We start from the raw sequence: 25,502 nt of genomic DNA on the forward strand, positions 1-25,502 counted from the left end.
ATATTTCGACTCGTGATCAATCAATAGATATCAATAGAAAAAAATAAGCACTCAAAACAAGTACATGTTCGAGTATCATTGACCAGCTCCTTATTAATTTTGATTCATTTCAATATGAACAAGAATTCAACGTATTCAATTGACTATAATATAACAAGTACAAAACAAAGGAATAGATTGATATTTGGTAATCAATCAAAATAAAGAATTTCTATTTTCTACATGAACAGTTTTCGGAGGTAATATTAAAGTCCGATTACCTTTGTTTTGTTCAAATTAAAATGAATCAAAATACAGTACTTGAACATGTAGTTATTCCTTGAGTTACAAAATACCGTCTCAATTCTTTTTTCTTCTTTAAATTCTAATCGTTAGGATTTCTTTCGAATGACTCATACACCCTAGAACATGTTCCTCGACGCTGAGGACATCCCCCAAGAGCGGGGGATTTTGTGACATTTCTGATTGGCTGTCTTGTGTTTCTAATAAGTTGTTTAATAGTTGGGCCATGAAAAGAAAAAAAAAAGCTCTTTCGGAAGAAGAGGTATTCTTGCTTTTTTATTTTTTTTATTCGAAATATCTTTTTAGAACCTTTTCTTTATCGAAATGGGATTGCTTCGAAAAGCAATATATATTAAAGTTGTATGTATCAATATAGTAAAAAAAATAATAAAGAGAGATAAAGAAAGGATTTTTTTTTTCAAACCTTACTTTTTGTGTAATGTAAGATACTAATTATCCTTTTTCAATTGGGAGAGATGGCTGAGTGGACAAAAGCGTCGGATTGCTAATCCGTTGTACGAGTTTTTCGTACCGAGGGTTCGAATCCCTCTCTTTCCGTTTCTTGCGTAGTCTTGATAAACCATCGTTTATATATAGATGTAGGGGGATCTGTTTGGGAAGTAAGAAGCCCCTTTGACATCTCTTCATCTACAAAGAATTCTCGATGTGAAAACACAGAGATGAAAGGCCCAATTCATTGGGATTTCCCTATTGGGCCAGGTCATTTCGGGGCAAGCGGATTATTTATGATGAAAAGGAGGAGCTTCAAGAGAATGATTCGGAGTTCTTGCAGAGTGGAACCATGCAGTACCGGACACGAGATAGATCTTCCAAAGAACAAGGCTTTTTTTGAATAAGCCAATTTATTTGGGACCCTCCAGATTCACTCTTTTTCCTATTCAAAGATCAGCCCTTTGTCTCTGTGTTTTCACATCGAGAATTCTTTGTAGATGAAGAGATGTCAAAGGGGCTTCTTACTTTCCAAACAGATCCCCCTACATCTATATATAAACGCTAGTTTATCAAGAATACGCAAGAAAAGCACTTCGAATTGTTGATTCATCGCCAGAGATAGCTTAGAACCAATAGTTCATTATCTAATGGATTTTTCCGTTCTAATACTCCATCCGAGAGTTATCGGTATTTATCAAATCTGTTCCTATCTAACGGAAGGCTATTGGATCAAATGACAAAGACATTTTGATCCGAGGTTGAATCGATCATCAAAAGAAGAATTAGGCCAAAAATTAGGATACATTCTGGGAAAATAAAACTTCCATCGAAGAGAAGCAAATGAAAGGCTTTCATAAAATTTCTCGTAGAATCGAGAATGAGGTTTTCATTCTGTACATGCTAGATCATGAATTAGTAACCGCATCTAATCTCCAAAAAAATTCCAACTGTTTCAAACTTTCTATTTTTGGAATGGAATATTTATGGAATCTCCATGAATAGGATCAAACCTTATTCCATGGTATTTACATGAAATTCCTCTTTCTTATTCTTAAGCAAGCCCCCGAGAGGAAGAAATGAAACAAAAGATACGGTAGAGCTAGGACAGTTATTGTATGAGGTCTACCCAATGCTAGATGCAGAGGCACATAATAGATCGATATGAACATCATGAGCTGTCCCGCAATAAAACCCGTTGTTGCTAATACCTTCTTCTCGGTTCCTTCTTCTCCTTCTTCCATAACCTACGGAACGTCTCGAAATAATACCTGGAGCGAGAGATTCAATTAATCGAGATTCAAAAGTGTAAATTTCACCTCGACCATCAATAGGTTTGGCCAAGGCATTTATAACATGACCCAAATAAGCCTCACTCACCGGTATCTGAGCAATTCTTCCTATTGCTTTTACGTAACTTCCCTCTTGTATCATCAAACCGTCGCCCATTAATACAACACCAACATTATTTGGAATTATTCGGATTTTAAGCCAAAAGAACTCCTTTTGTCCTTTCTATCAAACAAGAAAATCTTTCGAAAAAGAAAAATGGCCGGCTACCCGCAATTAGAGTCCAGGAAAAACGAAAATCTTTCGAATTTCAGCAATCACTTGTTCCGATTCTCTCATGCAATTATCCTCACGTTATTTTGGTTCATCCCACACATATGCGTCATGGGCATCCCGCCTTTCTATGTTCTATAGACTTGTATGTAACTATTGAGAGTGAAGATATTCTACATAACGTGACTATTCCACAAAAAAGTTTTCTTTTGGTTCAAAATAATCAATATGTAGAATCGGAACAAGTAATTGCTGAAATTCGCGCGGGAACATACACTTTCAATTTGAAAGAGCGGGTTCGAAAACATATTTATTCTAAATCAGATGGAGAAATGCACTGGAGTACCGATGTGTACCATGCCCTCCAATTATATCTTCCAAATCGTCCACACTAACAATCCATCCTTCTCCTCCAAAAGGAGATTTTAGTAAATAACCAAATATAACACTTGGGCTAAGGGTCCAATTGGTAATTTTTCTTACATCCCTCCCTCCCGGAGCCCGGGTATCATATACGCCTCCAAAATAAAGAGCATGCTCCACTTGGTTCGAGGGGATATAGCTCGGTTGGTAGAGCTCCGCTCTTGCAATTGGGTCGTTGCAATTATGGGTTGGATGTCTAATTGTCCAGGCAAGAATGATAGTATCTTGTACCCGAACCGGTGGCTCACTTTTTCTAAGTAATGGGGAAGAGGACCGAAACATGCCACTGAAAGACTCTCCTGAGACAAAGACAGGCTGTCAAGAACGTAGAGGAGGTAGGATGGACAGTTGGTCGGATCTAGTATGGATCCCGAATAGAACTTTGAAACATAGATAGCTATCTACACGTGGTTAATAAATAAAAACTTTATTACTATGTTACGCACTTCAATCATATTCTACTAAAAAAAGGTAAAATAAAAGTCTCTCTTTTATGCGAATCATTTTTTGAAAAATAGAATCCATGAAAAAAGTTAAGTGCTAAAAGCGCATAAGGGGAGTAAAGACAGAATGAAAATAGGTGGAGAATCACATTTCTTAATAATGCCCAAAAGCCCTATAGCCCTTTGGGCTAAGTCATGACCATAGGATCTCACAGTGTCGCAATGAGTTAAGGACGAGATAGGGTGTCCAGTCGTATTAGTAGGGAACCAAAAAAGTCTTTTTATGGATCACAAGACAGTGTGCCATTCCAAATTTTTTTATTTAACTATTTGTAGAGCTTTATATTAACCCTTAGACCTTAGGTTGGTTTTTCGTCCCGTAAAGAATTTGATTTAGGATTAATTTTCTAATTGTTCCAAGGTCTTATAAGTTGAATTAATCAGATTCAACTTTTCTTGTTCTATCTCGGAGTATCCATTCACTCGAAGCTGCTCCGCTTCCATTTCCACTTTCCGTAAACGGGCCCGGGCTTTTTCTAGCTGTTCAATGCCCCCCCCCGTAATTCTTCTGAACAAGATGTTTCTTTTGTCCCTTCCAGGAGATCGGAAAATAAAGAAATAGTTAATATATTCAAGATAATTACGTATTTACAAAATACCGTCTCAATTCATCCTATTTCATCGGATCCGGGATGTGATATGGTTCCGAAGGATGAACCGTATATGGACAGTTCCCATAAGATTTCATTCTTGAACAAAAATACATTTTTTGATTTATTTCAAATGACGAAATAAAATACCCGTTTCTCGACGCTGGATCATAACCACTTTGTGGCTATTGATGGTGCAAATACCGTGAAAATACTTTATTTGGTATTCTAGGAAAAATACTTCTTTAGGGCGTCGAGGAACATGTACTTCTTTACGCCCAATTTCTTGAATTTCGAAAAATTGGGCGAACGACGGGAATTGAACCCGCGCATGGTGAATTCACAATCCACCGCCTTGATCCACTTGGCTACATCCGCCCCTACTATTACTAGTATTTCTATTTATTTTTATTAAAAATAAAATATTCAATTAAATTAATTTTGAATTAAATAAATTAAGAATGGAAAATATTTCATTTCGATTGTTAATTTTTAATATTTTTTACCTTCTTCAGGCACTTGAACCCGCTTGGATCACATCTAGACAAATAGAAGCAGGGCGACGAGCAATGACAAGAAATGTGCGCCGTGGTGGAAAACTATGGGTACGTATATTTCCAAACAAACCCGTTACGGTAAGACCTACGGAAACATGTATGGGTTTGGGTAAAGGATCTCCCGAATATTGGGTAGCTGTCGTTAAACCAAGTAGAATACTTTATGAAATGGGTGGAGTAGCAGAAAATATAGCCAGAAAGGCTATTTCAATAGCGGCGTCCAAAATGCCTATACGAACTCAATTTATTATTTTGAAATGGAAATGGAAGCGGAGCAGTTTCGAGTGAATGGATACTACGAGATAGAACAAGAAAAGTTGAATCTGATTAATTCAACTTATAAGATCTTGGAACAATTAGAAAATTACAAAAACGAAAGCATTCGTTTTGAACAACAAAGAGCAATTAATCAAGTCCGACAACGCGTTTTCCAACAAGCCTTACAAGGAGCTCTAGGAACTCCGAATAGTTGTTTGAACAATGAGTTACATTTACGTACTATCGGTGCTAATATTTGCATGTTTGGGGCGATGAAAGAAATAACCGATTAGTCCTTCTACTGTAGGCATTATTTTTATGCGGACAAAAAAAGTTTCGTTTTATGGATGTTCCATATACGTCTACTTTGACTCAAATGAACGTTCTGAAAAAGCTTTATTAAGCTATGCTATGCTGAAGAAAGAAAAAGAATTCTTGAATTTTTCCCCTACCGGAATTTCTTCTTTAGTGGCTTTTTTTTCTTCCACTTTTCAAGAAAGATGAGTTTTGGTTTTGTCCTCTTTCCCTCCACAAAAAATCCATTAAACTTATCAAATAAACTTCCCATTGATGTTTTGTTTCATCAGTCCGAGGAAAGAATAGGAAAGGTAACTTCACTATGTTTCTAACCGGAAACAGGACCTATCACAAGAATATTTTTTTTAGTGGGGCGATAGCTCTGAAAAGACAGATTGCCTATCTTTTCTTTCATAATTATTGGAATTGGCTCGACAACCGATACGGGACTCAATGGAGCCATTTTACAAATAATCTCTCATGGATTTATTGGCGCTGCTCTTTTTTTCTTGGCGAGAACGAGTTATGATAGAATACGTCTTGTTTATCTCGACGAAGCTCAACTAATCCCCAACACTAATAGATGCTAGTTGGGGGCCATCTCGCTTAACCCAGCCCTAGTCTAAGTAGTTGGGGGTTGGGCTCTAGGCTCCAACTCGATCTTGTGGTAGACTGTCCTCCTAGGGGGCACTTGTCAACTCACTTGTGGGGCATGATATCCCATCAATTGATTGATGGGATAGAGACATATGTGGATTGCTACAATTCCCATCAATTCATATTGACGCAACCTGAACCTCCAACCCTATCTCCTAGCTATCGTCTAAGGTCCTTGGTTACTAATCTCCTCTTCTTAGCCCCTTATACTCCTCTGTCCCCGACCTTCTCAAGCCTTACCATAACAGCACCCTCTTGCCTTCACAATAAAAAACAAATATGATTACCTCGATAAGATATTCCTTTCATTCTTCCTCTATGTTGTTTACGAAATTTGGTTCTTTTGGGGTTATAGTTGATGGTTCTTTCTTAATTCCATCTCTACTACGTAACCGGACATGAGAGTTTCTTCTCATTCGGCTCCTCACGAATGAAACGATTCAAATTTTATAATTATATGAAAATATATTGAAATCATGGATTCTTTGAGATTTCATCTAATCTATTAGAAATTTCTATATCTTGTTTGGATATATACTTAAAACATGCATTTTTTTCTAGATAATTTTAATTTATAAGTAAAAAAGCAGTAGAAACTAGAATGAAGAGTGCAGTAGCAATAAATGCGAGAATATTTACTTCCATAATCTCATTGTTTTTTTTTTATGTGGCAATAACTCGGGATTTTCTTTCGTAACCCCGTCAGAATATCTAAGCATAGCCGCATGAATCGGCGTCGTGACATCAAATTTGATGTTCGTGATTGATAGGTATGCTCAAGGTAGGACGGGCTTCACACTCAAACATTGCGAACAAAAAATACACGACACGGAGCTGTGAAATTACAGTATTTTATAAGATAGGGGGTGTATCCTCATATCCTATTTGCATAAGCCTCGATTTGCAGTGGCAGATCACCTTATAAAAGATCCTCAATAAGGCGCTCGATTAGGAACCAAAGAGCTATTGGGGGCGGCGACCCTTTTCATATTACAACATGTACATACCATCGATGAACACAACTCCAATAGCCTCATCGCTCAAACACATGAATGATCACTTAAAACTACAATTAATAAAAATGTTTGTAGCAGTGTAAAAAATAGGGTTAATAAATACCATGACAAACCACAAACCGGTACGTCTGTAACAAATATACCACATGTTATTTTTTTAACACAAAAAATCTCAAATCTGTACACTAATGACAAATTTACCCCAAATTATTTTTTTTATCACAATAAATCTCAAATTAGTACGCATGTTATAAATTTACATCAAACTATTTTTTTGGCATAAAAAAACCTTAAATTGATATACATGTAATAAATATTATGCCCAAACCAATTTTTTTATCACAAAAATTAAAAAACCGATAGATCCGAGACAAATTTGTCATCTCTTAGTTTCCGTTAAATTGGGTTAATATCATAAAAAAACTCAAAACTGATACATTTTTTTACAAGCGGAGGGTAAAAACTCAAAATTAGTAAAACCGTCAATCATCACGTGTCATCTAACTCAGCAATTTAACCGTAAAATTTAACGGAAACTAACCGAGGGTAAATTTATCACGGGTGTACCATTTTAGATTTTTTTTTGTGGTAAAAAAATAATTTTGATAAATTTATCATAGGTACATCCGTTTGGGACTTTTTATGGTCAAGAAAATAAATTGAGGCAAATTTTTCACGGGTGCACCAGTTTGAGGCTTTTCGTGGTGTTAATCCTAAAAAAATAAGATTATAAATATGGAAAATAATTTTTTTCCCCCTTGAATATCTTCTTCCTCGGTGCATAGTCAAAAGGCATTGAAGTCCCAGAACACGACCCAAATTAAAGATGGCGTGGCCTTGACTTGCCTAATTTTCACCTCATTCCAAGAGCTATCCATAGCAGACAGTCCCCCATTTGATGTTGCCGGACCACACCATTCATGACTTTTGAAGATTTATCCAACTATTTTGATAAACCACCCTCTGATTTTTTTTCCTGCCTCGCCGGAGGTTTGATGGTTTGGTGAAAGTTAGCCGAGCTGCTGGAAAATAAAGCATTGAAAGCTGCATTTACAAAAGGCCAGGAAAATTAAAGCGAGTGAGGCAGAGAGCAAATTTAAAGTTTGCGGAAGCGACTGCTGCAGATCCAAATCAATGACATTCAATGCACGCAATTCCCGAAATTGGCGAGCTCGATAAATGTGTCGTGAAGATAGCACGCAAATCACGTAATAAATGGCTCATAAATGAATTTATAATGGTAAAGCTCAAGATAATATGGGTGTTAAACGAGTTTACAACTTATTTAGACCCAATCGTCTCTATGGCTCTCTCTTCACTCTCTCTCGTCCTCACAATCTCGCACTCGCTCGCTCAACCCTTTCACCTCAATTTGGACATGAGTTTTTCTATATTGGGTTGAATATGCAGGTGTTCAAACAATATGGGTCGGTTTGGATTGGGTATAAGTTGGGAGCAGGTTTGATTAGGTACGAGTTACTAGATTTGAATTGCATGAAAATGGGTAAAAAACGAGTTAAATGGATGAATTTAGATTGGACTATTTTCGACACGATCCATTCATTTGGCGGATCTATTGAATGCAAACGCATCGAAGAGATAAAGCGATAGCTTTGATTTTATATTTGAAATCCAACCAAAAAGCTTAATCTAATAAGTAGAGCTAGGACCGCATATATAGACCCGTTTTCAAGCGTTGCGGAACATGATTCCAACACAAGTAAAGGGACCATGGAAGCACCTAACCAATCATGATACACGACTTTTTTTTTTGGGTCCAACTGATACGTGACTTCACTGGTCATAGAAAAACAATGACTTGATTACGAATATAACCTTATTTACGCGGCGAAAAATCCTAAGACAGCCTGTTAATTTACCGCAATCGAAAATAAGAATAGGAAAAAAAAAAGAAGGCGAATATATCGAGAGGAATATCTCCCTCAAGATGCAAAAGCCGGAACCGAAACAGGACAAAGACACGAAAGACCAGAACATGACAAACGCCCGACCACTGTTTTTCAGGGCCGGCCACCGCGGAAACCGAGGTGCGCGCCACGTGAGGCTCACGTGTTGCCCTCTCGCCCTCCTCCTCTCTCCACGTACGCCGCGAGTCTCTGCCGAGTGGCTGGTGATTCCCGCCGCTTCCCTCCTCCTCGCCATCGCCCCTTCCATTCCATTTGTCGTCAACAAATCATAACTATTTTCTTGGAATTTCGATGTGAATTAAGATTTTGGAAATTACAAAAGAAAAAAAAAATCACCATCTCTTTAATTTTTGATGATGCCGTCCAACCCGTCCGTCGAAAACGACATAAAACGCATTCTTTTGGTGTCGTTTTCGTTGCCCAGAAAACTGGACTGGACCACGCATTAGCTCAAATAGGCACATAGCATCTCGAGGAGAGGGAGATATACCGTCGCCATTCGTTCACCAACTTTCATGATGGTTTGAGAGAGAGAGAGAATCTCAAGAGACTTCTGATCAAATTCGATGCCCTTCGAGATCGAAATGTAAGTACGCGCTTGTACGTACTTTAGGTCATAATAGGCCCCAATTTTGCGAGAATATCCTATCCCCGTTGAATATCCGCAATCACAAAAGCTCAAACTTATTCCCTTAAATGGCATATTTCCACTAAATTATGCTTCGATGCTATTTCCCTCGTTACTAGCGTTTTACCGACCGCTAAGATGATAACACGTGCGGCCGATCTTTGTCGCCTCGATAAGCAACGATGCGTGACCCTTTTGGAAGCCTGGACGCGATAAAAACAATTTCCCTAAGAGAAGTCGAGCTTTCTAAGTCAATGAATCCATGTGCTTTGGCCTGTCGAGATAGCCACACATTAACAAAATAAGACGTCGTCTCATTGCCCTAATTTTCCTGTAATTATGTACTCCAATATGATTAGATTCTCTCCCATCTATATTTTTTTTTTATTTTTTCATCCTAAAATGACTCGTTTAGTAAATTCATTTAACAAACGAATCTCGATATCCATAACGTTGTTCGATTTTTTAATAACAGAATACGTTTTTTGAAGAAAGAAATAAAAGAAAAGAAAATTTCCTTTTTTTTTTAAATAAAAAAAATTAGTGTTTTTTTTTTTAATTCAAATGCCAAGGACGAAGCGACGACGCTGCAGCATAAATACCGGGACGGCTTTGCGGAGCAGAGGCAGCTCGAGACTCCATTAACGCACGAGAAGAAGCACAGAGGCCGGCAGTGAAGAAGCGCTTCCTGGAGGGAGAGAGCGCCTCTTTGTAGACAACGGAGACCGAGGTTCGTTCGTTTTCCCCTCTTCGATCCTGTCAATGCATGTGCAGATATCGATGTTCTCTCTCTCTCTCTCGCTCTTGTACAGCTTATGCATTCCCCGTCCCGATCGATTTCCTTCTCAAATCCGTCGACAAATCTCTTAGATTCTGGATCCTTCTTCCCACTCTGAACGCGCCGTTGCCTTTTCCCTCCGTCGAATCCTCGGGACTTCCCCCGGGTCTCCCGCGGTGGCGGATGCATGCAAGAGTCATCCCCCCTTCGCAGCTAAATCTCCGATCATAGGAACGACGGGCTTGCTTGCATGCCATCTTTCTCCGTATCGAAACTGAGTATTTCTGTAGATCGTCAGATTGGGTTTTGTCGAACCGTTTAAACGAGAAGCTTCAGTTTTCATTTTCCATTTTGTGTACGAGTTGCATGCAATTTCTGCTTTGTAACGGCGTTTGACGTTCCGTTTAATTAGGCTGGCATTCAAAGCGCCTTGGAGATCGATATAGTCCCATCATGATGAAATTTGGAAAGTTACTCAGGCCGTTGGCCATGGCTACAACGGTAGCTTCCGCAAGAGTCTCTTTATTGCGTAGCACTAGACATGGCCAAATGAAACCGTGGATCTGGAACCGGCCCGTTAACCGGGCTGACAGTTCCAACCCAGAACCGGCCCTCAAGGGCCGGTTCCAATTTCTAAATTGTCGGAACCGGCCCGGAACTGCCGATTCCGGGCCGGTTCCGACCTGTTTAAAAAAAAAAGGGAGGAGACCCGGGGGAAAAGAGTCGTTGGGCCTAGGAACCGGAATCGGCGGTTCCCAACCCGGAACCGGAACGGGCCCTTCAAGGGTCTGTTCCGGTTCCACCTTTTTAGGAATCGGAACAGGCGGTTCCACGGAACTGGCCACGTCTACGTAGCACTTTAACCTTGGTCGGTCCGTATCACAATTGATTTTATATTTTTTATATTAATTTTTCGAATCGGTAATGTTCCCTTTTCTGAAATTGACTTTGACCAGAAAATGTATTCACAAGAACGGTTGAAGTCGCAATCTGTTTTTTTTTCCACTCGGAAGAAGTCGCGCTCAAACTTTCTCGATTTCTTATGTTTTGCTTGGAAGTCTGGGCGGCGTTTTCGACGGGAAATCCCATGGCGCAACCTCGACCTACTAGGGAGTCCAGTATTTGATCGAGGGAGATCGATGGGGATGGATGCGTAGCGGATCGTGCAGATGAATTTCATGTTTCTTCTTTTGACTCCTTTTAAGTTCATCAATCCTCATCGAACTTGCATGGTTTTTGCATAAAACAAACAAAAATTCTAAGGATCCTTCTTCGAAAAAATAGATAATTTGGAAATTAATTATTTTTAAAAAATAATTATTTTGTATCGTCTATAAAAATAAATAAATTAAAAATATTTTTCTTTGGTCTACACAAATATTTACGCATAAATTATTATCAATAATATAAATATTTTTTTATAGAGTAATTTCTATCGATAATGTAAATATTTTTTTGTAAAGTAATTACTTTAGGCAATATAAGTCTTCATTTTTAGGAAAAAGAATATCTTTTGGATCACTCATTTTTCGTGAAAACGGAGCATAAAAATGTAATTATTTCTCAAAAAATGAATAACTTGAAAATCTTTTTTCCTAGAATGGTTGCTCGTCGCTTATAAAGATGTATGAACGGACAAAAAAATTTGCATCATCCACGAAAATGTCTAGGCACGGATTTGTTTTGAATAATAAAATATTTTTAAGTGATTAATTATTTTAGAACGACAAGAGCAATCATTCTTAAAAAAAATATTTTTCAAACCGTTCATTTTATACGGCTTTCGCGTGAAACAAACGGAGCCCTTGGAATCATTCTACACGGTTTTCGCGTGGAAAAAGCCGCCTGCTCTCGTTCTTTTCGTGAAGTACTTCTCTATCTGTTTCCGAAGTTGGTGAAATTTGGTATTGCACCTTCAAAACATGTGCATAGAAGTTAAAACTGCGCGCACCAGAGATATCGCTCTCCCCTTTCTTTTTTTTTCTTTTTTTTTATTATTATTAAAATCTGGGCGTGTCTTTAAATGGAACTATTAAAATTAGTTCCTTTACTGTCAAAGCGAACTCATTCGAGATTTCAATTTCAAAACTCGAGCAACAAATTCCATGAAAGTTTACTGTATATTAAAGCCTACAGGACACTAGACAAACCGGGGCCAGAATTGAAGGAAGCGGGTTTTGCTTGTTCTGTTCTACCCCACGGCAATAAAGTCTGCAGGATTCTTTGCCATTTAAGGCACCCACCAGCCAGCGCGTCATGTGAATTTGCTTGCTTCGTTTGGTGGAATCTAACCGAAAATGTTTCCCCTTTAAAGGAAAGGGGCCCTTCTTCCTCTTGATCAGAGTATCTGCAATCAGACCTTTCATTACTTGCGGTGGTTCCTTTCAGGGCTCAGAGGGATCTCAAGCTTGAGGTGGGGGCAACAATGGGGGCTGGAGGGAGAATGTCCGTGCCGAGCAAGATCGATGAAGGAGGCCACAAGAAGGCCGAGCCCATTCCAAGAGTGCCTCACGCGAAGCCTCCGTTCACCCTTGGCGAGATCAAGAAGGCGGTCCCGCCTCACTGCTTCAAGCGCTCCCTCGCCCGCTCCTTCTCCTACGTCGTCTCCGACCTCGCGCTGGTCTTTGTCTTCTACCGCATCGCCACCTCCTATTTCCACCTCCTCCCATCCCCGCTCGCCTATCTTGCCTGGCCGGTCTACTGGGCCTGCCAGGGCTGCGTCCTCACTGGCGTCTGGGTCATAGCCCACGAGTGCGGCCACCATGCCTTCAGTGACTACCAATGGGTGGATGACACCGTCGGCCTCATCCTCCACTCGGCACTGTTGGTCCCCTACTTCTCGTGGAAGTACAGCCACCGCCGCCACCATTCCAACACGGGCTCGCTCGAGCGCGACGAGGTCTTCGTCCCCAAACCCAAGGCTGCGATGCCGTGGTTTTCAAAGTACCTAAACAATCCGCCGGGCCGGTTCGTCACCCTTGTAGTCACGCTCACTCTCGGCTGGCCCTTGTACTTGGCTTTTAACGTATCGGGCCGGCCCTATGATCGTTTTGCATGCCACTACGACCCATTTGGCCCCATCTACTCGGACCGGGAGAGGCTCCAGATATACATCTCCGATGCGGGGATCATGGCGGTGACTTATGTGCTCTACCGCGTTGTGGCAGCAAAGGGCCTGGCTTGGCTCGTCTGCATGTACGGCGTCCCGTTGCTCGTGGTCAACGCGTTCCTCGTGATGATCACGTACCTGCAGCACACCCACCCGGCGTTGCCGCACTACGACTCATCGGAGTGGGATTGGTTGAGGGGGGCTTTGGCGACGGTGGACAGGGACTATGGGGTGCTCAACAAGGTGTTCCACAACATCACCGACACACATGTGGCCCACCATCTGTTCTCCACGATGCCTCACTATCATGCGATGGAGGCGACAAAGGCGATCAAGCCGATCCTGGGGGAGTATTACCAGTTCGACGGCATGCCGGTCCACAAGGCGATATGGCGGGAGGCGAGGGAGTGTCTCTACGTGGAGCCGGATGAAGGTAGCGAGAGCAAGGGCATCTTCTGGTACAAGAACAAGTTCTGAGACTCGTTGCTTTGTTTTGTGACGAAGGGTCTTAGAAGGAAAGCAATGTGTAGCTTCAGTGCGTGATGTCAAAACGTGCTTCCCTTGTCTGTGATGATAGCGTAAGTGTCTTGGGTCGAATTGGATCTGATCGTGGGCTTTGTGTGTTAACTGTGTGGTTGCCTCTCTTTGGAAAATTCGCCTCGTAGCTCATCCCATTTCTCTTCTTTTTTTTCCTTGGAAAATTCCACTTTTCTGTTCCAAAAAAAATTTTAAAAATCATTTCTACTCAGAAATTATTTCCGTGAACAGAATTGCTACTAAACAGACCATTAGAATATGTCTATTTGCTCTAAAGGTTCCACCTCAGGAACAAGCAGTATAGTTCAAAACAACCATATATGACCAGAATTGCTACTAAACAGACCATTAGAATATGTCTATTTGCTCTAAAGGTTCCACCTCAGGAACAAGCAGTATAGTTTAAAACAACCATATATGACCAATTAGGGGTGTCAATAATTCAATTCGGTTCGGTTTTTCAAGAAAACTGAACCGAACAAAATCATTAGAGTGTAAGCTTGAATTGAACTGAACCTCGCCCTCAATTGAATACGAACAAAATCAAAAAAATCTAGTTCAATTCGATTTTCAATTTTTTTCAATTTTTATTTTTCTTTTTAAATTGTCTTTCTTTTCCTTTTTCCTTTTTTGGTTCAAAGCCAGAGGAACTGTCGGCCACTGAGGGCCGACGGGGGTTGCTGACTCGTAGGCAAGGGCCACTGTGGGCGATGCACCTACTTCTCTTGTTGCTGTCTTTCCTTGCCAGAGAGACCTCTTTGGCTTTCTCAGTCATCGTGCCTCTGACACCCATTTTGCTCTCCACCATTGCTAGTCGAGGACGGAGAGTCACAATCGATGAGGCATCCGAAACCAGAATTGGCAAAAACACAAGTCTCCTCAGAGATGGGAGGAGGAGGATCACCGTTTCTAATGCTGTCGAGAATGTCGTCAATACTTCCGAAGAAGTGATTGGGGGCTAAGGAGGCTATGCTAGGCAGCAGGGTCACAGCAACTATCACACCCCAAGTTTTACAATGAATAGGGAAAATGACATAGCCGTTCTTACACTCGAAGGACGCAGCCTCAGACAAAAACCAACATAAGCCTGTTATCAACTATATAGACATATAACTAAACAAAAAGTTGGTTTCTCCATCAAAGTTTCTACAATCCTCGAAAAAATATTTACATCTCACCATTCAGCTTAACCCAACAACTATCAACATACATATATATAACCCCTCCCCCTCGCCGTTAGATCATACCCAAAATCTAACTCCCAAAATCCTTGACGTTAGTGCCCACATTCTACTTGCTATTGACTGAAGAGCCTAAAAAAATGTAAGATGAATGGAATGTGGTTCGATGAGCAGTATATATCTCCTCTAAACAGATCGAGCACCCATTATGCACATATATAATAATATCAAAACTCCCTTTTTCTCAATCCAACGTATAATGCACTTACAAGATAAAAATGAATAATATCACTTTAACTTAATGATATATGTGCCGGAAATATTCTATTAATCAACAAATATCATAACAAAAATCAATGATCTAGTCCATTGATCAATCTTCATCAAACCAAATGTTAATGGTTCATTCCACTGACCAATCTATTGCTCATATAAAACCTTGACCACAACGTAACGCCTAGTGACGAGGCAACCGAGATTTCTCCATTAATAAGGTCTCCACCTATGATTAGACGGTGGTTAGGCTCCAAAGGATATCCTAAAATTAGTATGCATACCCAAAAACCCTTAACCAGGTTCATGGCGATAATGAGCATCAAACCAACATCTATTAATAATCCGCAAACCAAATCTAGAATCCATTTCATAAACCAGAATGTACTTCATAAACCATTTCTCATAAACCAGGTTTACAAATCAAAGTACATATATGGGCTTTCTCGATTCATTTCGTAACACATTTCTCAAGCGGTTCGTCAGTATTAAAACGTAGTAAATGCCTGATCCATATTTTTATGCAACTAAATGCCTATATCATTCATAATATATCAAATCCGTACCGCCTTCAAGATATGACTTTATAAATTCATAGAAAAGATAAGCACCACTCACTCGATATAAGCTAATTCAAATCTCGAAAGCTAATTCAAGCCCGCGAACTCGAATCCTATCAATTTAGTGAAAATTGATATCACAATTAAGTAAAATACTATCGTGACTATGAATTGACTAAGTTAAGCTTATTCACAGACAAAACCATTTCTACTCGTTAATAAAATGCTTATCCGAAGTGCATAATCCAAACTATCTATAATGCAGAGCTTACGCGTAAAACTTCAAATATATGGCCCAACTTCGAAAACTATTCTGATTATACGGACAATGGGCTCGAATACTTACTAGATGTTGAAAAACGTAATTGATTCGGCTTGTTGCTTGACCAAAACGGATTTATTTCTGTCTTTTTCCTTCTTTCCTCTGCGTTTCCCTCTTTTTGTTTTAACGAACGAAGCCCTCACCCTCTCTTTAATACTCTTGGCCAAGCACTATTACCTGAGGCGGTGATTCCCTTTTTTTTTGGTTTTTTTAACTATTGACCTGTTGACCGGTCAAATGGTCAACAAGCCACACGTCACCGCAAGGCCAAAGTGCGAGGCCAGATGTCACCGCTTATTACAGCAACAGGGACCACGTCGCAGGAGAGGGTACCCACGAGCATGGTGCCCGTAAGAAGAATGGGCTCCATCTCCATTCCCTACAGCCCTAGGGTTATCCTCCATTTCCGGACAATCTATGGATGTTCAGGGAACGGATGGGAGTTGGATATCGAGAATTATATCTGATAACAACAAGCCAACAAGCAGCAACCGATTCGGGTACGAAAGCAAAGCAGATCAGATGCGATCCCAAATGAAGCGGGATGCAGAGAAAAGGAATGCGGAACACAAGTAGCGATGGGCGGGAGAGAGAAGGAGAGCGCAGTTCTGTTCTGCTCTAAAGACCGGATGGAGGAGAAAGAGAACTGAAAAATTGGTTATCTTCGAAATCTTATGTGCGGTTTGATTAACCGAACCAAACCGAAAAAAATGATTATTTTTAATCGAAAATCAAATCGAACCGAAATGCATGAAATTTTCGATTTGATTCAATTCACTTAACGGTTTGATTCGGTTTTTCAGTTCGATTTTAACACCCCTAATGACCATGTTAGGTTTGTAACTTTCAAAGAGGATACAAATATCTCGCTGCACCGCACCCCCGATGATAGCCGAGATTAGCTCTCAAATCCATTCATTAGCCGCCGCAGCCAATTTAGGAACCTATAGGGACTTTGCCTAAAAGTAATAAGGAAAGAACAACAAACCCCGCATTTCACGGAACTAAGCTATAAATGCTGTTAACCCCACAAAGAATTCATGTTTTACTTTCTGATACCAACAATTAATAAACTTATCATGACACTATTGGAGCTGACAGTCGTCACTTGATTTCCACATTTCAATTTTTCGAGCTATACACTTCAATTCTGAAACGAGCCTATCTAACAAATACATCCAGACAATATGTTCTCCTCCAAAGGAGAAACAAGCCTTTGGCTTATCATAAACAACAGAAGAAGTACCCAAATGAAACTGTAATAAGACAGAAAACTGCAGTCCACTCAAGATGCAAATGCACCCACATCAGAAATAAAACTTCAAGGTGAAACATAACAAGACTTGCAGCAAACTGATCATGCAGACCAGAGTGATAACCCACATACTATAGGACTCATGACAGACTAAACATACCCTACCTATGACATCAAATGACTGTTAGGGTTTCGGGATTGTCAAACGCAGCGAAATATAAGTCTAAACCAAAACCCTAGACAGGATCCATGCGTATATTGAAATCAATCGAAGTTCAAGGCGTACCTTTTGCAGATCGAAGATCGAAGTTAAATTGACGAACGGTTGTGTCTGGATTAGCGCCCCAAGTGTTGCGCCTCTCTTGGTATTCACACACGCGAATTGAAGTCTCCAACGATCCAAGTGCTAGCTTACGGATCTTGAAACTTCTCCTCTTTGATTGCCTTCTTGATCTCCGAGACTCTCTCAAAGATCACACAACAGAGAATAGCTCTCTCGTTTTTTTATTCTCATCAACTCTCTAGGGTTTTTCCACGTCTTTTTATACGCGTTAATATTTACACGCAATAAAAGAAGTGGGGCCGGGCGACTCGGGCCCGCCAAACCGTCTATCTCCAATCGTACGTTTCATCGTTATCTCATAACACGCACGATTGCGTAGATATTTAGAATAAGAGAATAAATTAAAATCTACTTCTTAAGTAGATCAAGGCACGTAGAAAATATAAACTCGGTTCGCTATTGTGTGCGACCCTGTAGGTTCACTAGACATTAGCAGTGTGCCCAAAACCCTTTTGGCCCACAAGTCATAAGCGGTCTCTAGCAACACATTATGACTACCTAAGTATAGTGAATGTCGTTTTTCGACACAACCTAATCCACAACTAATGTTAGAGCATCAACGTTGATTAGTTCCTAGGACAGACCGCTAACAATGACAACTGTAGAGTACGGACAGTATGCTCAAACTATGACTCATTAAAGACCATGGAGGAGATGAAATCTCCAACATTGACTAAAAGAGGAGAGACTACGACAACAATTAAAACTACTAAGGCAAAGCAAATTGACCTGAAAATGACGAGATAGTTTTCCTTGCCGTTTCCACACATTGCTACTCGTCTCATTTTCCATCCTCAGGGTCATCAAGCGGGTTCCACTTTGACAACAGAAGCATTTTCAAACCCCTGGCCTGTAGTAGCTTCAAGAGATGACCCACCAGCACCTGGCTCACAGCTCTCGGTGGCATTGAGGAGTGCCTCAAGTTTTTTTTTCCTTGCATGGCCGCTCATGTGTCCTCCCAAGGCATAACTACTAGGAAAAGAACTGTTACACTTAGGGAAATTAGGTTGTGGCGCGCTCCCTCCCCTCCTTAGCAAATCCTCTTGTGAGTTCCACAGCCAGGGATTGTTTGACATAAACCCGGCACTACCACGGAATCTGTGAACCTGAGTGGCAACTTCGGCATCTTTTGGAATCTGCTGAGGCCTCATGGGGATGAATTCGGGAGCACGGAACGAAGATGGCAAGATCCCAACACAAACTCGCTCGATTACCAAAGCATGGTGAGGACCACCGTTGTCCAAAAATGGAGTTTGACCATTTACGACACCATAGCGGTGACGATTGATCCGATAAATGAAAGCATTAGAAGGTTCAAAACAAGATCGCAGGCTAGTCTTGTCTCCTAATAGGCTAATAAGACCAGATGTGCCAACCATGGAGAAAGATGGCCCAAATACTCTAGAAGAACCAGAGATCAAGTAAGAGGCATGGACTTGATTGTTTGCCAGAATAAGAGCATTAGGTTCAACATCAGGTGACAAGGAAGATTCAAAAGCAACAGGATTATAAAGCGAGTGCTGCGGCAAAATGAAGCAGTTTTGGCTGTAAGTGGTCTGGATGTGATTTGAGAACTCGAAGGCTCTCTGATTCGGGTCGGGCATATTGGGAAGCAGATCCCCAACCATCAGTTCTCTAGTACTATTCTCCATTGTTGAAAGAACGCTCTTGTGAATCTCAAGGAGTTTTAGAAATTTATGGGGGAGAAATTGTGAGCTACCTCTCTAAGACACTAAGACATAAATTGTATAGAACTACAGGAAGACAGAGTCTTATATAGCCATATCATTAGTGTTCCAAGTATTAAACATCACACGACACCCCCATTCAAATTGTTGACACTAAAAGATTAATATCAGCTTGTCAACCATGGTATTAAATGAATGAGAGAGGTGACATTGCAACCAATAATTGCAAAGGTTAAACATCTATTCTTGGCAAACAAGAATTAAAGAATATCTTAAGAAGGTGCATAAAATTGTAGCACTTGCAGTGCATGCACATAAGTCAACGAGAAAATATGGCAGGGCCCTGGAAAACATGCCTTAAGGAAAAAAATAACGAAGGTCCCCAAAACTCTAGCACTTGTGGCGCATGCACATACGGAACTTTAATGTATAAAACATTATAGGAGAATGTGCTAGTAATAAATGTTTTACTGAGTTTAAGATAAACATTTCCATAACCAAGAATATTTCAGCTGGCAAAGGTCAATAGAGCTTTAGTGCATTCATTATATTCTGCGTTCGGGGGATTACATTTACAACAAGAGCCGACAAACAAATACCTAGGCATGCAATCGTTAGAAAGGGGAGGATATCCTGGCTAATTCAATTACAATCTCTCAAATTAAGTGAAACTCGAAACGCTTATTAATCAAACATACTCCCTTTACCCATTTAAAGCCTAAGTAAGTAGGCATAAAAAAATGCCAATTCACGCATGGGATAGATGCTCCAAGTATTAAACATCACGCGACACCCCAATTCTAATGTTGACACTAAAAGATCAACATAAGCTTGTGTGCTACTATGGTATTAAATGAATGAAAGAGGTTATATTGCAACCATTAATTGGAAAGATAAAACATCTATTACTGTCAAACAAGAACAAAAGAACATCTAAAGAAGGTGCATAGAATTCTGGCACTTGTAGAGCATGCACATACGTCAACATGAAAATATGGCAAACATTAGGCCCCAGGGAAAACATGCATGAAGGAACAAATCAAGAAGGCGCATAAAACTCCAGCACTTGTAGCGCATGCACATACGTCCACTAGAAAATGCACCTTCTCTATATATGTGTATTTGAACATCTTCTGCCCGTAACGGATACTTATCTTTTCAATTCATGGTTAATTCAACAAGTTGTAACCACACAATCTTATGTTAATCTTCCAATTTTAGCCGTCTAGGAGAAGCATCTTAAAATGTTGAAATATTGTCAACGCTTTTCTTGTTTGTGACTTGCACATTAGATGGGCAACCGTTGTCAAGATCATTAAATGGGTAAAAGGAGTCTGTTTGACTAATAAACGTTTCAAGTTCCATCTAATATATTTATTTGTTTATTTATTTAAGGGGTGGGAAGACTATACTTGAATTAGCCAAGATATCCTCCTCTTTCTTTCTAACAATTGCATGTCATTGACCTCAGCTACGATCTCCATGCACACGACACTTGCTAAGCAGAAATATAATGAATACGCTAAAGTCTCGGTAAAGTATCAGTTACTAGCACAATCTCCTACAATGTTTATATGGGTCCACATTCATTTCTCCACAACCACGATATGGCTATATAAGACTCTTGTCTTTCAGTGGTTATATACAATTTGTGTCGTAGTGATTAGTCTATTCAGAGGAAACCTCACCTTGGTTAGGGTCGAACCATTGTCAAGATCAGAAAAGTTTTTGTCTTTTCATTCCTCACTCCCAATTTCTTGAGTTAATATTTGAAAGGAAAGAAATGGAGAGCTACAAAAAAAGAGAATAGTCATATGAAGCTAGTTGGCTACCACCTTTCTTTCTGCATTCTGGTGGTAACTCCTCAGCCACTTTGTCTTCTTAGAACTTTACTTTTTCCCGATCTTCTCTAACTTATTAGAAGAAACAACAACCAAACCCCACCCCCTCCCGCCCCCCCAAAAAAAAAAACCCGTGCTCTTCAATGTACTTATCTCTAAAAAACACCAACAAATCATAAAATAGGTGCATTGGAGATGAACACGCTTAGTAGAATGCATTGGCCCCTCTGAGAAGACGAGAATAACAATGAATCTATAACAGAGAAAGTGGGTTTGGCCCCAATAGAGGATAGGCAGGGTGAAACTGCTTGAAGAGGTTTGGACACATAAGAAGATGACCTCTGGATGCATGAGATGCTTTGCATTGGAAGGGGAGCATTGGCCTTAGGGGAGCATCGGTAGGGCAAGGGTGGATGCAGCAGAAAAAGGCAAGAGGTCATTGTGGTCATGGTCCTAGGAAATAGAATCCTAGGATGGCACTTGATAGGTCTTACTGATCATAGTGTACTCATGTTGGAGATCTTACTAAAAATGCTCATTTCTTAAAAGAAATGTTCTTTATTCATCTATGCAGCAAGTAGAGGTAACAACGGTTGAATAAGTCTCCTTTTCTCTGTAGTGGGTGAAAACTCCTACTTCCCCTTCCTTCAGATTCCAAACTTGTATTTTCATAGAGATCGTCTTTGTGAGATATGACCGAGTGCTTGTTGGCTTTTGTTGGCTTTTGGTCTAGCGAACTGGTATAAATAACAGAAAACTCAATGTCCGAATTTTTTTTCACTCTTTTTGCTGAGTGAAAATATTTCTTTCCTTTGTCTTGATTTAAAAGAGTATGAAATGATGTGGAAGGACATGATGAAGAAACATAAATAGAACTTGGATCATACAAGAGGCTTTGTAAAAGGCTAAGAGCAGGGAGCAATGGTATAAAATAATATATTCAACTCCACTTAGGGATATAAGATTCTACTTCTTGCTTCTTTTTTGGGTTAATACGGCCATGGGATGGACTCTCCAAAACAAAGAGTTCGCACATGGAAAAAAAGATACACCTAAAGCCAATAAATTGCAAGAAAAGGGTGATAGAGCAAACTTTCTACCCTCCTTTCTCTGGGACTTGTTAGTTTCCAATGTATGTTTGCTTTAATCACAAAGTCCAAGATCATGAGAATTGGCTCTTTCATAAGGCACGGGTTTTAAGAATGTTTAGCCACTTTCTACAGTTACATTAGCAGAATCCAATTGCTAATTTCCTTGATCAAGGGATTTCTGCCCATGTTATCCTTTGTTACGCCATACTTTTCAAGATAGAAATCGTCAAGAAGATGTTGATTATCAATGGTTCGGATCCTGAATAATTCTAGGATGAAAAGAACTTCACATCTCCTTATCAATCTTCACCGTATTATACTTCCTTTGCAGGCTGTTTGGATAAGTATGGGATCCTATGAGAGAAAGATTAACGAAGGTGTACAAATCTTGCATATCAAAAGGAGGGAGAACTGCTTTTGTCCCAAAGCACACTGCCAAGCTTACTTCCTCTCTTATATCACCTTTCCTTTCTACCTTACAAATAACAAAAGGAAAGAGGATCGCAATTTTTTCCCTATGAAGAGTCATCTGCAAGGTTTCAAGTATAGTCTGGCAAGTCCAGGATAAAAAAAAATCAAATTAACAATCAGCAAGAGGTTTGGGCATATTTTGATATAGCCTGTCGTGGGAAGTGACTGCATAAGCATTTGGTCGAAAATAATTAAGTTCAGAAACTTGTGTTGTACAAAAATATTCTACTGAACTATTGTGGGACTTCAGAAGCTGGGCCAGGCTCCCGTGGTTTAGGGGACTTGTCGGAATATATTAGTCGACAGTGACAACATTTCTTGTAGCAACCAATTTTGTCATCGGCAAGCAACAGCGAGCTTCAACATTTGGAAAATTGACAACAGGAGAGTATGAACAACAGATTTTCTAAGTAACTCCAGAGACTGGGAGCCAGAATGATTACTGACCATTTGCGTAGCTAGAGAAGTTAGCCATTCCAGGGCTAAGAAGACGAGACTATGAATGGGCTATATTCCTTGTAAGACCTTTCAGCTGTTAGTTCCACCTTGAGAAGAGGAAGTGCGAATAATTTGTGATTTACGTCCAATAATTTGTGGACTCCTTTCCTCGTAAATGATCCTACGTGGGCGATCCAGGTGCTTCATGAGTTGAGTACATTCGTTATCATCAAACCAAAAAGAATTAGTAGCAATGCCAAATTACCGATGACTGCAACTAGAAAAGCCAGGATAAGAGATGTCAATGTCATCTCTTAGAATTCCATCCTTCACATTTTAACAATCACACCGATACTGGTTTTTTCGGCCTGGGCACACCAATCAACCGAAGTCGTCACTAAAGTAAAGACATCACACTACATCGTAAACCAAGCCCGCATCGAAAGTTGACGTCTAAAACAGGTTTGTAACATGTGCCTATGAATCGGTAATACTTGGTAGTTTGCATTCGCAGCCCTTTCCTGGAAGAGACGTCCTGCATTTGCTTGGCAAGCCACTGAGGTTAGATGAATTCCGGCACGAATCGACCTATAGGCTTTTCCCGAGCACTCGAACCGAGGAGCTAGGAACACTTCTCTTCCCTAATTCTTCCTCGCATGCCTGAAAATCAAGAGCCCGGGTTCAAAAAGTTGGAAAACGCGGAAAAATGAGAAATGACTCGAGGCGATTTCTATGGCGGACGCCAGGCGAAGAGAAAACCCTGTGCGGCGTCGGCCATGGAGTTCAACTCGATCTTCTGGCGATTGTCCACTGCTCGCGAGGCTTCTTGCGCGGGAAGAGAAACAGTCTGGCGTTTGATCTTTGAGTAATCGAAGCACACAGAGGTGACGGGACAGATGATGTTACATGATTTCTTACTTTCAAATAACTCATAAATACATCTATCATTTCGAGAAAATAGATTTGTTAAATTTATAAAACATTAAACTAGATATAAAAACGTTCTGACAAAAAAAAAATAGATATAAAAACATGAACAGAAATGCATGCATGTAGGACATTTATGAATTTGATTTAATTACTAACATAATATATGATTAACTACCAGATAATATATGACAAAACCAGTACTTGATCAAGTCCACCTGCGCGCTAAATGGACCAATTAGACGATGCTTCTTTGTCGGTTGCTTTCGATGCATGTGAACCGAAGTCGAACGAGTCCCATGGGAAACCAACCTTATCTGATACAGCATGCGAGCAGCTAAATTGGTTTCCCACGCGCCGGGAGCGTACGAAACCGGCTGGATTTTTAGACATTCGGCGTGCACGTCTTGTTTTATAGGGAGAGTTATAAAAAAAGTCATAAACTTATTCTAATTCATTTATAAACTTTTTTTTAATTCAGTCTTAAATCTTTTAGCTGCGTTCTAGTCAAAATATTGATCAAGTAGACCCAATAGAACAAGGAGTCTTGATTTGGAGTCGAATATTCGAGAATGACCCCCTGGCTTTGCTTGTTGTCCCGTCGAGTGAGTAAACAAGTGTTAAACAATGAAATTATTGAGCATTTTTTTACAAGTTGAAGATACACTCATACAGGTTATCCAAGAGAACTACCTTTTAAAGTCGATGATCAACCTTGAGTGCTTCATAACATGTCGAGACCCTTTTCGAATGTCGAAAAGGTCTAAACTATTAAAAAACAAGGGACCCGATCTCATATCATGTCAAACTATCGATTAAAGAACGAGATCGGGAAGATATCCTGTTTTGTTACCGGAGACCCCAACCTAGCGTTGCTGGAAAGACAACCACACTTGACGGTGGCCGCCGCTGGAGAGGTAGCTCGACGAATCAAATAGACGGCTAGGCGCGGAGGAGAGGTGTTGGTTGTGGAAAAAACATGATTTTCCTCGTGTCTGCTCTCTTGAAAAATTCTATCCGGATCTATCTCACCTCCTCCCCAAAGATATTTTTATCTGGTCTATATCCCATATATCCCCTTTTATCATATCCTAGATATTTAACACATAATAGGATAAAATATGTTATATCCTGATTTTTATCCTTACAACTAAACACAACATTTGCATTTGTGTTAATTTAGTTCATTCGATCAATTTTAACCGCTCGATTACGGCGTGGATTTTTCTAATGATATTTTAAGATTTTTTTTTCTTTTCTTTTTATTTCTTTAATTTTTTTTTTTGGACTTAGCATGGCAAGTCGGCGCTAAATCCAGAGGGAAGAAAAATCAAACAAAACAAAGAAAAGAATCGTAACAATTTAAAATACTTTTAAATAAATTCACGTGAGCGCCGACAAGATCACCTCGGTGATTTCTAGCCAAAAATGATAGATTGACTGAATTGACACAAATATAAAAAAGTTTAGAAATGAATTGATGAAAAAAATATTTATAATTGAATTGACACAATTATGATAAATTGAGGATGTTTT

General features: G+C 39.9%; 2 protein-coding genes and 1 non-coding gene across 5 annotated transcripts; 2 read left to right on the forward strand and 1 right to left on the reverse strand.

The window, feature by feature from the left end:
- Window positions 1-752: 752 nt before the first annotated feature.
- Window positions 753-840, forward strand: TRNAS-GCU. Its single transcript has one exon. It is a non-coding gene; the product is annotated as a tRNA-Ser (tRNA).
- An 8,900-nt stretch (window positions 841-9,740) lies between these two features.
- LOC115753256 (delta(12)-acyl-lipid-desaturase) lies at window positions 9,741-13,596 on the forward strand. Of its 2 annotated transcripts, none has more exons than XM_030691798.2 (2): window positions 9,741-9,882; window positions 12,319-13,596. In XM_030691798.2, exon 2 carries the CDS (start codon window positions 12,356-12,358, stop codon window positions 13,514-13,516), a length of 1,161 nt encoding a protein of 386 aa, XP_030547658.1. In that variant the 5' UTR covers window positions 9,741-9,882; window positions 12,319-12,355; the 3' UTR covers window positions 13,517-13,596. The 2 variants fall into 2 exon arrangements, with proteins under 2 accessions (XP_030547658.1, XP_030547659.1); XM_030691799.2 differs by having other exon boundaries at window positions 9,744-9,882; window positions 12,309-13,596.
- Window positions 13,597-17,187: 3,591 nt separating this feature from the next.
- Window positions 17,188-23,287, reverse strand: LOC115753237. Of its 2 annotated transcripts, XM_030691768.2 has the most exons (3): window positions 23,275-23,287; window positions 18,108-19,351; window positions 17,188-17,348 (listed from the first exon to the last, which is right to left on the reverse strand). In XM_030691768.2, the coding sequence occupies exon 2, from the start codon at window positions 19,160-19,162 to the stop codon at window positions 18,314-18,316; it is 849 nt and encodes a 282-aa protein (XP_030547628.1). In that variant the 5' UTR covers window positions 19,163-19,351; window positions 23,275-23,287; the 3' UTR covers window positions 17,188-17,348; window positions 18,108-18,313. The 2 variants fall into 2 exon arrangements, with proteins under 2 accessions (XP_030547628.1, XP_030547627.1); XM_030691767.2 differs by lacking the exon at window positions 23,275-23,287 and having other exon boundaries at window positions 18,108-21,117.
- Between the last annotated feature and the right edge of the window lie 2,215 nt (window positions 23,288-25,502).

This window comes from Rhodamnia argentea, chromosome 6, assembly GCF_020921035.1.
Source record: "Rhodamnia argentea isolate NSW1041297 chromosome 6, ASM2092103v1, whole genome shotgun sequence".
NCBI lineage: Eukaryota > Viridiplantae > Streptophyta > Magnoliopsida > Myrtales > Myrtaceae > Rhodamnia > Rhodamnia argentea.